General features: G+C 41.9%; 2 protein-coding genes across 3 annotated transcripts in view; one reads left to right on the top strand and one right to left on the bottom strand.

The window, feature by feature from the left end:
- LOC137620609 (hepatoma-derived growth factor-related protein 2-like) overlaps positions 1-17,500 on the top strand; it is a 369,983-nt gene that overhangs the window by 38,256 nt on the left and 314,227 nt on the right. For both annotated transcript variants that reach the window (XM_068350887.1, XM_068350892.1), the window contains exon 5: positions 695-763. In XM_068350887.1, the coding sequence (XP_068206988.1) occupies positions 695-763 (69 nt within the window). The remainder of the gene's footprint in view (positions 1-694; positions 764-17,500) is intronic.
- The window catches only part of LOC137620610 (uncharacterized), an 82,417-nt gene that overhangs the window by 43,571 nt on the left and 21,346 nt on the right, over positions 1-17,500 (bottom strand). The gene's annotated exons all lie outside the window — the stretch shown is intronic.

Raw genomic sequence — 17,500 nt, 5'->3', positions numbered from 1 at the left:
TAGCTCGGAAAAGTTTCCTGATCGCGGATCGGTTGGACAAGATAATTCTAACCAATCAGATAGCGGGAAACTTTTCCGAGCTAAAAGGGCACCACTGCGAGTCGGTGCAAATGCGTCTTATAAAAAAAATTGAGTATAGTGGAGAGGGGCCCACGTGACTACCTGCGCAGAAAAGCAGACCTGTTTTTCTATGGATCCTGTGTGTTACATTGATACTCACTAAAACATACTCACCCAGATTTATAGATATTTTTATTATTCACTTGAGTAAATTTACTCTACCAACTTCCAAAATGCCTGTCTGATAACTATATATCTAATATCATGTTAATTGCATGAAACTTTTTTTTTTCTTAAATTTATATATGTTATTTCTACAATATCATCTTACATACTGAAGATCAATATTGTGAAAGAATTGAAATCAGTTGCGGCCAAATTATGTGGAAATTAAAAAAGTTTGATGATGCTCTCTCTCTCTCTCTCTCTCCCTCTTTCTCTCTTTAAGTAGTGAGTGGAAATTAAGATATTTTAATCATGGCATGCTCTCTCTCTCTCTCTCTCTCTCTCTCTCTCTCTGTATATATATATATATATATATATACATACGTGTGTGTGTGTGTGTGTGTTTTGTCTAGCATTTCTTCTGGCTTGGTTTTATTGATGAATATTAACAGTTTCTTTAAAATTGCAGGATCAAGAAAGAAGACTAACAGGGAAGAGAAAGCGTTGCGTGCAACCTCTCCACAACCACGTATCACAGGTAAGACTTAACAGCTCAATTAAATATTTAATACGTAAGATATTCATAATGATGAAAGAGGAAATAGAAAATCCTCTAAATGTAAATGATTGGTAATGGGGATTTATAGGATTTAAGATCCTATGAAGTATGAATAATGACAGTTTCGATCCTAAAGTGGACCGAGTTTTCGTATGCTGTTCCTAAGGTGTAGATCCAGATAGAACCGGTTAGCCAACTGTGACGTCACGCGCCCTGGTCCCGCACATCTGGATAACCAAAACAATGTCCGGGACTCCCGGTCCCCCGTAGAGACAACGTAAAGAATAGCACTTGCTTTGTGAACATACCTCTTAGTATTCATTCATTCATTCAACGATAATGCCAAGTAACAGCGCTGTATTTGGCTGTTATAATACACGCGAAAAAACTGAAAGCTCGAATATAAGATATTGTTTTTCAAAACTAAAGCAGTACATAAATCAGACAGAAATAACGTTGTGTATGCCACTGTTTGCTCTTTTCATTTTAGACCAGCGGATTACAAAGATGATATGAAGTATCGGTTATTGGGCATTGAAACTCTTAAAAATCATGGGTTGCTTAAAGAGGATGCTGTACCTAGCCTAGTCTTTATATGCCAGGTAGTAAGTATATTACGCAACTGTTTAATGGGTTAAGCACGCACACACACACACACACACCCACCCATATATATATATATATATATATACATATCCCCTATATAATGAAGATTAAGTGTCTGGCTATATATATATATATATATATATATATATATATATATATATATATATATATATATATATATTCTTTTTGGTCACCTTCAGCTCTCCTCATCTCTTGGAAGGGAGAGAGGTAGTAGTCATACCACGGTGAACGGCGGTTCCGTGTATCTATATATCTAAATATTTGGCCGTCGTTTTGGACTGGACGCGTGCTCTGATATATATATATATATATATATATGGCCTTGCATGTAAGATCAGTGAAATACATATAAATGTAACAGGTTAACAAACCCCACGTAAAATTAGAAGATCAATTGTTATTAAGGTCATGTGTCAAATCATTAAAATTATTTATGGTAAAAGGGGCTGTAGGAGTGTCAAAACTGGAGTCAAACATATAGTCAATTCTTGTTAGTGAGGCAGATTTGCACCGACTCGCAGGGGTTCCCTTTTAGCTCGGAAAAGTTTCCTGATCGCTGATTGGTTGGACAAGATAGTTGTAACCAATCAGCGATCGGGAAACTTTTCCGAGCTATAAGGGCACCGCTGCGAGTCTGTGCAAATGCGCCTCATTAAAAAAAATTGAGTATAATTTTATGTTTTTTTTCTTTTTAATAAAGTGACTGGTTTGACATACCGGGGAGGTTGATGAAAGCGATGTATTTGGTATTGATGTAGAAAAACAAACATCAATACTGCTCAAGGTCATCGAGAATACTATGATAGTTTAATGTCCTAATGCGAAAAGTCTTTTCAAGTTCCAGAAGAGAATAATTTTATCGAGTAAATATACCATTGTTTTGTTTGATATGTTAAAAGGCTTTCTTAGTATTGACTACCTACTGACACAAGATTAAATCAAGATTGCCTTGAACATTTATTGTAGGTGGTATAAGGCAAAGAAGTGGGGGGGGGGGGGGGTGTTCCCCATGATCATGCACATACTGTGAACTTTTAAGTTTAGGCTAAAAATGTAGCTATAGAAGGAAATGAAAGTGATAAGTGAAGTGTAAAATCAATACTGTTGAAAAGTCGCATGAATCTGCCAAAATAGATGAATATATCACAAAAGTAAGGGGGTGGTATTAGGTACCCTTCAGATTTTTATTTTTTTTTTTTTTTTTTTTTTTTTGTAAGGTCAAGGTCAAAGAAATGAATACTCGTGATCTATTTCATGGATTCCTAAGCGTTTGAATATTGTCATTAGTACATCATGCCGACTATCAGTACTTGGCATTAAAACTCCAGTTATATCGAAATGGATAACTTATTTTTCGTTCGTTTTCTAATAATGAAGAACTACTAAAGGAATGGGATCCATTTCTAGACGGCAAGACGGAATGACGCTGACTGACATTTCAAGGATTTGGAATCACATTAGTCTTATGATTATTGTTATTTTTATTATTAATTGCCGTTATTATTATTATTATTATTATTATTATTATTATTCCCATCCTACACCTATTGACGCAAGGGGCCTCGGTTAGATTTCGCCAGTCGTTCTCCTTTCACCATTTCCTACTTCGTGCTTCATAGTCCTCAGTCATTACTATTATTATTATTATTATTATTATTATTATTATTACTATTATTAGCTGAGCTACAACCCTAGTTGTTAAAGTAGGATGCTTTGAGCACAAGGGCGCCAACAGGGAAAAATATTCCCGTGAGGAAAGGAAATACGGAAATAAACTACAGGAAAAGTAATGAACAATTAGAATAAACTATTGAGATCGGTAACAATTATTAAGATAAATATTTCATATATGAACTATTAAAATAAAAACTGAGAGGAAGAGAAATAAGATAGAATAGTATGCATGAGTGTACCCTCAAGCAAGAGAACTCTACCTCAGGGTAGTGTAAGACCATGGTACAGAGGCTATGGCACTTTCCAAGACTAGAGAACTATGGTTTGATTTTGGAGTCTCCCCCTAGCAGAGGTTCAGCTATCTTGTCAATTTCTATGGTTCAGAAAGCGTTATCTTTTATCTTCAAAGGCTTTTAAATTCAAACGTATCCCATCATCTTATGAAATTTAAAAAATTCTTGCTTTTTTTTTTTTTTTTTTTTTTTGAGGGGAGGAAGAGGAAGAGGAAGAGGAAGAGGAAGAGGAGGAGCTCTTCCTATGTGAGATTCAAAATCTTTGTAATTTATTTTGCGGTTTATTCCACTTTTATTCATATTAAAATTATGCTAAAGATTATCATTATTAGAATTATTGGTATAGTAAAAATTATGATTATTAAAAATCTTTATATTTAGGTGTTTCCTTAGTGATTCTTATGCGAGGTTCACACGTTTTACCTTTTTTATTCTAAAATTAATTTTATTCTAATTTTATTCTAATTTTATTCTAAATTTGCTTCTGTAAAGAGCAAACGCTTTCCCTTTCAGTCTTTCATATTGTGTGCTGCAGTATTTAGCCTCTCTTTTATTGAGGTAATCTCTCTCTCTCTCTCTCTCTCTCTCTCTCTCTCATGAGATCCTCCACAAATGAAAACATGGTTATATTGAAATTTGTTTTATACCATTGGGTGTATTAATGATTCTCTCTCTCTCTCTCTCTCTCTCTCTCTCTCTCTCTCTCTCATGAGATCCTCCTCAAATGAAAACATGGTTAAATTGAAATTTGTTTTATACCATTGGGTGTATTAATGATCTCTCTCTCTCTCTCTCTCTCTCTCTCTCTCATGAGATCCTCCACAAATGAAAACATGGTTATATTGAAATTTGTTTTATACCATTGGGGTATTAATGATTCTCTCTCTCTCTCTCTCTCTCTCTCTCTCTCTCTCTCATATTAAAGAGTCTCTTAACCTTTCCCTTGTCCCTCATCCGTTTCTCTTCAAGTTGAACTCTCAACTTGAAGTTCATGAAGTAATAACTTTCAAGTGTTTAGGAAAATGTAGTTTTTTTTTTTTTGTAACTGAAAATGATCCAGGATAAGTTGAAGTTTTTTATTCATTTGATATAGTCCTTAAATGGAATCTTCCAATTTTCAAGAGGGAGTTTTGCTGATATATAAAATTTATTTAGAGAAAAAGTAGAATATGAATTACAGTAATTTATTATTATTATTATTATTATTATTATTATTATTATTATTATTATTGATATTGTTCTCTTTGTTTGGGCATTAAGCTAAACCCTTTCCATTGGTTTTACTTTTATTGATGATAATGAACTGATAATAAGAATAATAACAAGCAAATTAATTTTTATGCAAGTGTTAAATCAGAAATATACGAATAAAAGATTCTGAAAAAAATATATATCTTAAAATCAATTATTTCACTTTTTTTTGTTAAAGATGGCAGTTCTTTATCAGAGCAAGTCTGGTTCACAGAGCTGCTGTTCTAGAGAATCACCTTTAAACATAGAAGGAGGCGGTGCTTGACGCCCACTGAAGTATTTATGTGGAGAGAGAGAGAGAGAGAGAGAGAGAGAGAGAGAGAGAGAGAGAGGTTATTTGGTAATCTTAAGGGACACTATTTCTGATAACATTTAACTAAAATCATGTGAATTTTTTGGGACGAGAAATAAGACTCCTTTAAAGGAAAAATATCCCACTGAAGAACAAGATCCAGAGGAAAAAGCTTAACTATATATATATATATATATATGTATATATGTATGTATATATATATATATATATATATTATATATACATATATATATATAACGGATTTTGAGCGAAGCGAAAAATCTATTTTTGGGTGAGATAGTCATGTCGTCCTGATGGAAGTTCCTATAGGGTAGCTTCCTAGGGTATATTACAACTACGGCGATATTCCCAGAGAATTTACCTTAAGGTACCAGAATTCTAACTCCTGGAGCGAGTATCCCTCGTGAAAGGGATATCGCGACATATCAGAGGACGTATTCTAGACACGTCACATGGCAATCTACGACCTGAACAGAGATTTCGTCTCGTAGGAGGGAGATTGACGAGATACGAATTCGGGAAAGAAAAAGGGGAGCCGCTCCCAAGGCTTCCCTATCCCCCGATTCGTATGCGTGCCTGGCGCCAATCCTGGCGCCATCTGTATTCCTTGTAGCGTACACGAGGTGCTACAGATACTGTATGTAGGGAGGGGTCCTACAGCCCTTTCTTAGAAAGGCAAGGGCGGGTCCATCAGGACGACATGGCTATCTCACCCAAAAATAGATTTTTCGCTTCGCTCAAAATCCGTTTTTTGGGCTCAAGCCATGTCGTCCTGATGGAAGTGTACCAGAGCATTACTGTATCTGTGGATTCTCAGAACGTGCCGTACTCCCCGGAGGTATTTATTCCGGTCGACTAGACCTAGAGACCTAAGATGTTACCGTTATACATCTTTTCAACTAACTATAAACTATGTTAGAGCTTCCTGCCCCCTACAGGGAAGAGTCCTACTAGACTCTGGAAAGTCTCGAAGAGTACATATATCTATGTATGAATACCAGGCAAGCTAATATAGTGGTCTCGCCCTATATTAAGTAAAGCATAGTTTGTATAGAACCACTGCGTCAATATATTGACCAGTAATCCGCACAATACTTGTATTGGACAAAGGTTTATATCCGCATAGGAAGAAACTAATAAAACCGCCCTCGTCCCTTTATGGGACGGAGTCCTCCCATTAGGGGACTTACATAAACCAATGCAACATAGCTTGCATAACAGAACAATTCTATCAGAATTATCCCAGATAAGATACATAGAATTAAAATGCTCAATTATACCAATAAATTGACACAGGTGAAAGAGACGCAAGGTTCTCAAGAACAAGTTTATTGACAGATAATAAACAGACAGGTTAACAACAAATAAATATATTTATATAAAAGAGGGTAACCCAAAACTTTAAGCATAAGTATGATAGTAAACAGAACTTGTTTATCTGAAAGAAAAACCATTAAACACCACTTTAATAAGATACCAAGGTATCAAGTCAATAAAAATCTGTATTACAAATCAATCACATTAGCGTTAGAAACGCTTGGCACACATGTCTGAACTTATGCAAGGTTCACCTTTGAAAGAAGGAACAGTCTATATGGGCACTTGGTGCCCTCATTTAGTTTGTAGTACAGTATGTACCTACACACTCACCCTGGACTTGATCGTCCCAATTAAGACCACTGTTCCTCGCAGAGTTAAACAGTAGGGTTAACTACACGACCCACTGCTACCACAGATCTCTTAAGTTCCTCTACTTGCTTCGCATAGTGGCGAAAGAACACCCTGGAAGACTTCCAGCCCGTGTATGAACGGAGATGTTCAAAATCCATACAATTAAAGAAATTTAGGGATGAGGCAACTTTCCTCGGATCGTGACCTGCGGGTGTACTGTCAGGATCCGCTCTGCGAATAAAATATGTCATTTTCGCTCTGAGTTGATTCAGAGATAAATTTGAGCCTGATGTTTCTCCCCTGAATAGTTGACTACCCTTGAAGTCTGAAGTTCTACGAAGATAGACCTTTAGGCATTCTACTGGACATAGAGATGCATCTTCTTTCAGAGGGCAGATTCTCCAGGGACCCCACCTGTTGGTGGGTAACTCATTCTTGGCGAGAAACGTAGGATCCGGAAACAGGTTCAGCTCCCCCCCATCCAGGAACTGAACACGACCTGCCTCTCTCGAGAGGGCTACGATCTCACTAACCCTGGCCCCGGACGCGAGTGCAAATAGGAAAATAACTTTTTGCGTCAAATCCTTTAACGCACATTCTTCATTGCTCAACAGGGAGGCGAAATGAAGAACTTTGTCTAAAGACCATGAGATGGGCTTTGGAGGTGCTGAAGGTCTGAGCCTAGCGCAGGCTTTCGGAACTTTATTAAAGATCTCGTTACCTAGGTCGATCTGGAAGGCAAATAAAATGGGTCTCATCAAAGCCGATTTACACACTGAAATCGTGTTAGCTGCCAATCCTTGGCCATGGAGGTGGATGAAGAAAGATAAGCAGAAGTCTGTTGAGATCTCCTGCGGATTCTTTGCCTTTACAAAGGCCACCCATTTTCTCCAAGATGACTCATATTGCCTTCTAGTCGATTTGCACTTGTATTCCTCTAGGAAGTCTATGCTGGCTTTTGAAATCCCGAAGCGCTTTCTCACTGCTAGGGCGAGAAAATCATGAGCTGCAGGGTCTGGGTTTTCTGTAATGAAGCGCAGACAGTCGACTTCTGGACTCGCTGGGTCAGAACTGGATGTGGTAGTGGCACGAACTTCATCTGTAGTTCCAACGCCAAGGGGAACCACATACTGTTCGCCCACTTGTGGGCCACTATTGCCGCTACCCCCTTGAAGGATCTCAGTTTGTTGAGGACCCTCAACAGAAGGTTGTGAGGAGGGAACAGATAAATCCTGGACCATCTGTTCCAGTCGAGGGACATTGCGTCCACTGCTTCCGCTAAGGGGTCCTCGTACGGGGACACGTACAGGGGCAACTTCTTGTTGTCTTTCGTCGCAAAGAGGTCTATTTGCAGTTCTGGGACTTGATTCAGAATGAAGGAAAATGATCCTGCGTCTAAGGACCATTCCGACTCTATCGGTGTGAACCTGGATAGAGCGTCCGCTGTCACATTGCGGACTCCTTGAAGGTGAACTGCCGACAGGTACCACTTCTTCTTTTCCTCCAATCGGAAAATGGCTAACATCACTTGGTTGAGAGGTGGTGACCTCGACCCTTGTCGATTCAAGCATCTCACAACCACCTCGCTGTCTGTCACCAATCTTATGTGGATCGAGTGACGCGGGGAGACTTTCTTTAAGGTAAGGAGCACTGCCATAGCTTCTAGAAAGTTTATATGAAAGGTCCTGAATAGCTTGGACCAAGTCCCCTGGACTTTTTTCCGATGAGAGTGACCTCCCCATCCCTCCTTTGAGGCGTCTGAGTGAATCGTCATCGACGGGGGAGGTGGCTGAAGAAGAACCGACTTCTTTAGATGTCTGGCTTGGGACCAAGGTCTGAGAAGAGTACGTAGCCGAGGCGGCACTGGTCTTCTCAGATCTCTTCGCGCGTTTGATGCATACCTTCTCCAAACTCCGGTTGCATCCTTTAGCTGTGCTCTTAGCACTGGGTCTGTCACTGAAGCAAACTGGAGAGAGCCTAGTACCCTCTCCTGTTCGCGTCTTGATATCCTTTCGGAATCTAGAAGTCTCTTGACAGAGCCAGCTATCTCCTTCCGTTTCTTCATTGGGGTGGAGAAACTGTGTGACAAAAGGTCCCAGTGGATTCCCAGCCACTGGAACTTTTGGGATGGAGAAAGTCGAGACTTTTTCTTGTTGATCTTGAAGCCTAGGTACTCTAGGAACTGGATCACCTGACTGGAAGCTTGCAAGCATTCGGTCTCGGATGCTGCCCACACCAGCCAGTCGTCCAGGTAGGCTACTACCTGAATTCCCTTTAGGCGTAATTGTTTGAGAGCTGCGCTCGCAAGCTTCGTGAAAATCCTTGGGGCTATGTTTAGCCCGAATGGCATGGCTCTGAAGGCGTACAGTTTCCGTTGTAGCCTGAACCCTAGGTAGGGGGAGAGTCGACGGCTGATTGGAATGTGCCAATAGGCGTCTGACAAGTCTATAGAGACTGAGTATGCCCTCTTGGGCAGTAAGGTCCTTATGTGTTGCAGTGTTAGCATCTTGAATTTGCAATTCACTATGAACTTGTTGAGTGGTGACAAGTCCAGAATGACTCTGAGCTTTTCCGAGTCTTTCTTGGGAACACAAAACAGCCTCCCTTGGAATTTGATGGACTTCACCTTTCGGATCACATTTTTCTCCAACAGTTCTTGAACGTACTCCTCCAAAATGGGGGTGGAGTGTTGGAAAAACCGAAGGCATGGGGGTGGAGTGCTGTACCAGCTCCAACGCAGTCCATTCTTGAGTAGGCTTTGGGCCCAGGGATCGAAGGTCCAGCGATCCCAAAATTTCATCAGTCTCCCTCCTACCGGTATCATTTCACTTGGACTGCCGTCCTGAGGTCTTGCCTCCCTGACCACGACCACCTCTGAATCCCCTTCCCCTTGAGGGGCGCCTAGACGAGCCTCTGGCTGCTCCTCTAGGTTTTGCACGAAAGGAAGAAGACTGTCCTTCGAACGTTGGGGCGAATGTGGTTGACTGACCTGGCACAGCCTGGGGTACCCACTGAAAGGCAGTCGGGGTTTGTGCCACCATCTGGGGCACTGGAGGCAAAGGCAATTGCAGTTGCTGTTGCTGTCTATAAGGCTTGGCTGGCCGAAATGGTAGCCTAGTCTTCATATTCTTCCTCTTTGGTTGAGGACCCTCATCCGGGGAAGATTTTCTTTTGATAGCCAGGCCCCACTTCTGGAGAAGGTTTCTATTCTCCACGGCGGCCTTATCAACAACCTCTTTGACCACATCGGTAGGGAAAAGGTCTTTTCCCCAAATGTTGGAGGAGATTAATTTCCTTGGTTCGTGTCTCACCGAAGCCCCGGCGAACACGATCTCCCTGCAAGCTCTCCTTGCCTTGATGAAGCCATAAAGGTCCTTCGTCACTGTGGCTAGGTGAGACTTAGCCACTACCATGAACATTTCATGGACCTTAGGGTCACTTGCCATTGTCTCAAGAGTGGTCTGATGAGACATTGAGGCAGCCAGTCTTTCTTTGGTCTCGAACTCTCTTCGTAAAAGAGATTCGGGCAGCTTGGGGAGGTCCTCGCCGAATTGCCGTCCGGCAATATCAGCCTCCAACTTTCCCACTGAGAATGTTAGATGGACATCCTTCCAGTCTTTGTGGTCCATAGGCAGAGCCAGCGACAAGGGTTTACACTCCTCCAGGGAGGGGCAAGGCTTGCCGGCCTCGACTGCCTTTAGGACAGCCGCAAACCCTTTTTGTAAAAAGGGGAAGGCTCAATCAGGAGAGGACACAAAAGAAGGGAGCTTCTTGCTCAATGCAGCTACCTTCGAATTCGAGAAGCCCCTCTCTTTCATCGAGGATGAAAGTAGGGCTTGAGCCTTAGCGTGGTCCATAATAATGACCTCCTTCGGCTCTGTCTCCTCCCTTGAAGCTGGTTCTTTTCTCAGCCGGACATAGCAGTCCGGATATGATGCCTTGCTGGGCCAGAATTCTACCTCCTCTAGGGGAACTGAACCCAGCTTATCCGAAATGACGATCTTACCAGTCGTCATTGGCATGTGCTCAGCATACCTCCATGGGTTAGCATCTGAGCATATGGGAAGGTCTTTCACATTGAGCCTTTTCTGGGGCCCATGTGATTCTGCCAGGGACTGCATACGCAGTTCCATTGCAGCCGCCTTCTCCTGATTCTCCTTCTGCATTTGTTGGATCATTCCAACAATCGAAGAGAGGGCCTGTCCCAGTTCTATTGGGAGACCAGCCGATGTTGAGGGGATGGGCTCCGGCATCTGAACCGGAGTAGCCGACACCTCGTCGACCTCATCCTCTACGACATCCGGGGTTTGAACTTGATCCTGACCTTCTGCCAGGAGGTCTTCTTCCAAACGTTCGTCCAGGTCAGACATCCTGTCACACAACTGGATGTCTTGCATCGCATCTGCGACTTCCGCGTCCACCTGGACTTGATCTTGAGGGATCTCCTCTTGAGGCTGGGGAATCACTGCCTCAGCTGATGCCTGGGGAAAAAGATACGCCCTCATCTTCTCACTTGGAAGATAAGGGCCAGAGGTGTTCTTCTTGAAGCCCTTACCCAAGTACGAAGCTTTTCCCTAGCTATATCCCTTGATTCCGCCGTTCTAGGGGAATCAAAAGCCTCAGTAATCAGGTTAGTGCATACAGTACATACCTGAGGGTCCCAATACTGGAGATCATCCTTGGAGACAGCGCATGCTGCGTGTCTCCTACAACACTCATGTCCGCAGAGGTTCTTGCTGCGGACATTGCAGAAAACATTTCCGCACTTCGGAGGGTCCTCCTGTAAAGAGAAGAAATTTCCATGAGTATCAAGTGAACTATGTATCACTGGATATGCATAGTATAGCATAACAATTCATAAAGGAAAGACACACACTTGTGTTTCCCTCACAACCCATTGTTGCAGCCTTCCAGATAATAAAATCAAAATGGTTTATCTCTACTAGAGTAACCAATGCAAGGTTTCCAGAGGAAACAGGTGGAGCTCACACCTAGGCAATGATTTTAAAATCCTGGATAATAGACAGGGAAGAACTCTGCTTCCTGTCTGAGGGCAACAGCAAAGAGCTGTGCAAGAAAACACAATAGTGTTAGAAGATACAGTGCTGTACCTAAACCTTTACTATAGTTTTCTTCTTACTGTATATGCTATACAGAAGAATACTAGTACAGTATAGGAGGATGTGTGCCGGCCTGCCTTTGCCGGCCGGCACACACCACAACTAGCTTTAAAGTATACTACTTAACAGCTATAGGGCGGCAGCACTCTGGTTCAAATGCCTGTGCCGGCGGCAGCAGCTGCCGGCCAGCAACAGCCAGTGTTGGCCGGCAATGACTGCCGGCCAGCAACTACACAAGGTAGTACCCAGCTGCCGGCCACACTCTTGGTGACCGGCAGACAAGGACTGACATAAGCCGGCCGGCAAAGGTACAAGACCGATGCCAGCCGGCAGCAAAAGAACCAGAAGACTACACCTGCCCGGCTGCCGGCCTCATAGGCCGGCAGCCGGGACAGGTACAGCACTAGAAGAAAATAGAATGGATGCCGGGATAAGAGTGTACACAACCCCCCAAGCCCGGCAACCGAAAGAGTGCATATAAGGAAGGGGAGAAACTTAATTCAGGCTTCCTTGACCAATGCCGTCCGGCTCTGCCGGCAGGCATGGATGAGGGACCAAGAGAGGTCCGGGCAGCACTCGAAAACATAAGACCCTTGCCGGCCAGCATCTCTGCCGGCCGGCAATGGGCTTAGTCAATTCCACATCCCAACCTATACTAGGTCCAGAAGTAGAATGACGTACAGTACAGTAATACCCCTGCCGGCCAGCTCTGCCGGCCGGCAAGGTACAGTACAGTAATGGCTAGGCCATTACGGAGATAGAGGGGGAAGGGACAAGAGGGTCCTGCCAACCTTGCTTTAGTGACAGATCACCCGCAGCCAAGAACTTTGTCTTAGCCTAAGGGAGATCTAAGGGAAAGGGCCAGCAATACTTGCCAGCTTCCAGAGCACCAAAGCAAGGAAGGCGTTGCTACTCCCAAGGGAAGATTTTATCCTCCCCCGAGAACAGCAACAGGACTTAGTCTGGTCGATCACAAAAGAAGGAATCATAACTTACAGAAACCTTCGGTAGTGACCTAAGGGAGCTAAGCTCCCTTTGTAAGTGTTAGGTCAGCGAGGGGGACTCTGCCCCAAGCCAGACAACACGGACTCAGACTAAAAACTCTGTTGTTCTGTCCCTCTTTGAACCAGACTTTGCTGGAACAGGAAGGTACAGTAACACCCTAGTATAGTTTTATCGAAAATAAATTAGGAAAAAACCACTTAGGGATAAGCCCAAGGCTTAAACAGAGGGAAAGGGATTGCATACCTTCTCCGAAGAAAAGAAAGCAACCGGGGAGAATGATAAAGTATACTAAGGCTCCATAAGCAATTAGCCTAGGCACCAAGAGAATCGATTACCTAATTCACCGAAACTCTCACGTATACAATCTTGGAAATATTCCACACAGTCTAAAATGTATAAAATATAGCCTAAAGCTTCAATAAAATTTTAATTACACTCGGAAAAACCAAAATCATGCATTAAGTACTAGGACCAAACGACTAGGCTACATGGCCTAGCGTAGGCCAGAATGGCGAATACTTCGCCAAATAATACTAAGCACGAAAGGAAATCCTATGTAAAGCTAAATAGCTAAAATTTATTAAGCAAAACAACCAGGAATGTCACTCTGACTAACTAATTTATACCTAGCGAGTGACAGTGTCCAGGACACCTCTGGTAGGCTACGGCTCTTGTATCAAAGATTAATCCTATTAATCACTCAAAATTTTACCAAGAGCCTACATTTATACATAACAGACACTATACTCAACTTATCCGAGGCCAACGAAGACGGAGAAGCCATGAAAAGCTGAATAAATCCAAGATTTGCGAGAAAAACGGGAAAAAACACCGAGTTGTTAAGCTACGCAAAAAGGAATACAGATGGCGCCAGGATTGGCGCCAGGCACGCATACGAATCGGGGGATAGGGAAGCCTTGGGAGCGGCTCCCCTTTTTCTTTCCCGAATTCGTATCTCGTCAATCTCCCTCCTACGAGACGAAATCTCTGTTCAGGTCGTAGATTGCCATGTGACGTGTCTAGAATACGTCCTCTGATATGTCGCGATATCCCTTTCACGAGGGATACTCGCTCCAGGAGTTAGAATTCTGGTACCTTAAGGTAAATTCTCTGGGAATATCGCCGTAGTTGTAATATACCCTAGGAAGCTACCCTATAGGAACTTCCATCAGGACGACATGGCTTGAGCCCAAATATATATATATTATATATACATTACATATATATATATATATATACATATATATATATATATATATATGTATATATATATATTATATATACATTACATATATATATATATATATATATTTAAATTGAACAGCAGTATTTGATGGTCCCGAGAGAGAGAGAGAGAGAGAGAGAGAGAAAGAGAAAGGAAATCTTTTTATTTGACATACATCTCCCTTCATAGTCTATTTGTGACAGATCTATTTTAACGTTATTATTGATCTTAAGATGTATTATATTCATTATTCTTTACTTCTTGTGTGATGTATTCATGTCCCTTTTTTATTTCCTCACCCAGCTATTTTTTTCTCTTTTGGAGCCCTTGGGCTTATAGCATCTTGTTTTTCCAAGTAGGTTTGTTATTTCCTTGACCTTTAGACCCTTACCAGTGGTCGGGTGCGTACAATGTTGGGAAAATTATATATATAGGTACATATATATATATATATATATATGTATGTGTGTATATTTATATATATATATATATGTATGTGTGTATATTTATATATATATATATATACATATATATATATATATATACATATATATATATATATATGTGTGTGTGTGTGTTTGTAACGAAACCTAAGTTATTTCCTTTGATTTATAGACCCTTAACACTGGCTGAGTTCAAATGTTGGGAAAATTTTATATATATATATATATATAAATTTATATATATATATATATATATATATATATATATATATATGTGTGTGTGTGTGTGTGTGCGCGTATATATATATATATATATGTGTGTGTGTGTGTGTGTGTATAAGCTAGCACCATTAGTTGTTTTGCTTTTCAAAGGGCGAAACAACTTATGGCACTTTTCAGCATTCTCCTCTTTTTCAGTTACTAAAATAGATGGGAGAAATTGACCATCTGACAACAGAACCAGATTCATTGGACTTATCAGGGAAAGGGATAGTCAGTGTAGCCCTTGACTGTCTGAGGTTGTTTTTTTGCTGGTTTTGCTTCCAACACCCTCCTTTTTTGTCAAACTTGTTTTGTGTTGTGGTTTGATGTACCAAGTGTAATCATGCCAGGGCCTAAAACTACTTATGATAACATAGTGCGTGTAATTGAGTGTTATAAACTGTGATTAAAAACAAGTGATATAGCAAAGAATACTGGTGTTCAACACCGAACGATCCAGAACTTGGTTAGGAAGTTCAAAGAGAGCGGTTGTATCGACGTGCCCTTCCATAAGAAGGCGTGGGGGAGACCTCGTAAGCTCTCTTCCCATACTTTGAACATTGTTAAGAGGCAGATTGGTGCTACCCCTTGTACTTCAGCCAAGAAAATAAAGTTTGAGAATCCCCCTTTGCTTGATAACATGTCTATTCGTACCGTGCAGCGAAGGCTGAGTACAGACCTGGGGTACAAAAAACTGACTCCTTCTAGAAAACCCAATATAAATCAGTGTCAGGCGATTGCTCGGAAATGTTTTGCCCAGAAGTACAAAGGGTGGGGGTTGGAGAAGTTGCGGCAGGTTCTGTGGAGTGATGAGGCAACTTTTTTTGTGTCGGATACAAGCAGGAAGAATTTGTGGAGCGGGCCAAATGCAGACCCATTGGTAGACAATCAATATACCATGTGCTGTAACTTCCCCCAGTATGTGATGGTGTAGGGTTGTTTTGGTTATGGGGGTTTGGGGACTCTTAAGTTCTTAGATAGGAACACAACAGTAAACCAGCACACATACTACGAATTGTTGAATGCCCTCCTTGAGGAGTCTTTTGAGAAAACGGGAACCTCCATTTTTCAGCATGATGGGGCAACTGCGCACACAGCTAAAAGTGTTCTTACATGGCTTAATGATTGCAGTGTAGAGTTTATTAAAGACTGGCCAGGTAATTCTCCCGATCTTTCCCCATTTGAAGACCTTTGGGCCATAATTAAGGCAAAGATTCGGGACAAGGACACAAGCACAATCAAGAAACTCGAGGCTGCCATTCAGCACACGTGGGACAACCTCGAGCCATCCATCATTCAAAGTCTTGCAGATACTCTACCAGAGCGGTAGAAGGAGACACTGAAGAGAAATGGGAACCGCACCAGCTACAATGTAAAGTTAGGTTAGTACCCCTCTGTACGTTCCTCTCAGCCTGACAAGGGACTCAACCGAGTTCGGCTGGTACTGCTAGTGTGCCACAGCCCACCCTCCCCCGTTATCCACCACAGATGAAGCTTCATAATGCTGAATCCCCTACTGCTGCTACCTCCGCGGTCATCCAAGGCACCGGAGGAAGCAGCAGGGCCTACTAGAACTGCGTGACAATCGCTCGCCATTCATTCCTATTTCTAGTATGCTCTCTTGCCTCTCTCACATTTATCCTCCTATCACCCAGAGCTTTTTTCACTCCATCCATCCACCCACACCTTGGCCTTACTCTTGTACTTCTCCCATCAACTCTTGCATTCACCACCTTCTTTAACAGACAGCCATTTTCCATTCTCTCAACATGGCCAAACCACCTTAACACATTCATATCCACTCTAGCTGCTAACTCATTTCTTACACCCGTTCTCACCCTCACTACTTCGTTCCTAACCCTATATACTCAAGATACACCAGCCATACGCCTTAGACACAACATCTCAAATACATTCAATTTCTGTCTCTCCGTCACTTTCATTCCCCAAAACTCCGATCCATACATCACAGTTGGTACAATCACTTTCTCATACAGCACTCTCTTTACATTCCTGCCCAACCCTCTTATTTTTTACTACTCCCTTAACTGCCCCCAACACTTTGCATCCTTCATTCACTCTCTTGATGTACATCTGCTTCCACTCCACCATTTGCTGCAACAACAGACCCCAAGTACTTGAACTAATCCACCTCCTCAAGTAACTCTCCATTCAACATGACATTCAACCTCGCACCACCTTCCCTTCCCGTACATCTCATAACCTTACTCTTACCCACATTAACTCTCAACTTCCTTCTCTCACACACCCTTCCAAATTCTGTCACTAATCGGCTAAGCTTCTCTTCTGTGTCTGCAACCAGTACCGTATCATCCGCAAACAACAACTGATTTACCTCCCATTCATGGTCATTCTCGTCTACCAGTTTCAATCCTCGTCGAAGCACTCTAGCATTCACCTCTCTCAGCAATCCATCAACATACAGGTTATACAACCACGGCGACATCACACATCCCTGTCTCAGCCCCACTCTCACCGGAAACCAATCGCTCACTTCATTTCCTATCCTAACACATGCTTTACTACCTTTGTAGAAACTTTTCACTGCTTGCAACAACCTTCCACCAACTCCATATAACCTCATCACATTCCACATTACTTCCCTATCAACTCTATCATACGCTTTCTCCAGATCCATAAACGCAACATACACCTCCTTACCTTTGGCTAAATATTTCTCGCATATCTGCCTAACTGTAAAAATCTGATTCATACAACCCCTACCTCTTCTAAAACCACCCTGTACTTCTAAGATTGCATTCTGTTTTATCCTTAATCCTATTAATCAGTACTCTACCATACACTTTTCCAA

The sequence above is a fragment of the Palaemon carinicauda genome, chromosome 27 (genome assembly GCF_036898095.1).
Source record: "Palaemon carinicauda isolate YSFRI2023 chromosome 27, ASM3689809v2, whole genome shotgun sequence".
Classification (NCBI taxonomy): domain Eukaryota; kingdom Metazoa; phylum Arthropoda; class Malacostraca; order Decapoda; family Palaemonidae; genus Palaemon; species Palaemon carinicauda.
This window is presented reverse-complemented; position numbering and strand designations above follow the sequence as displayed.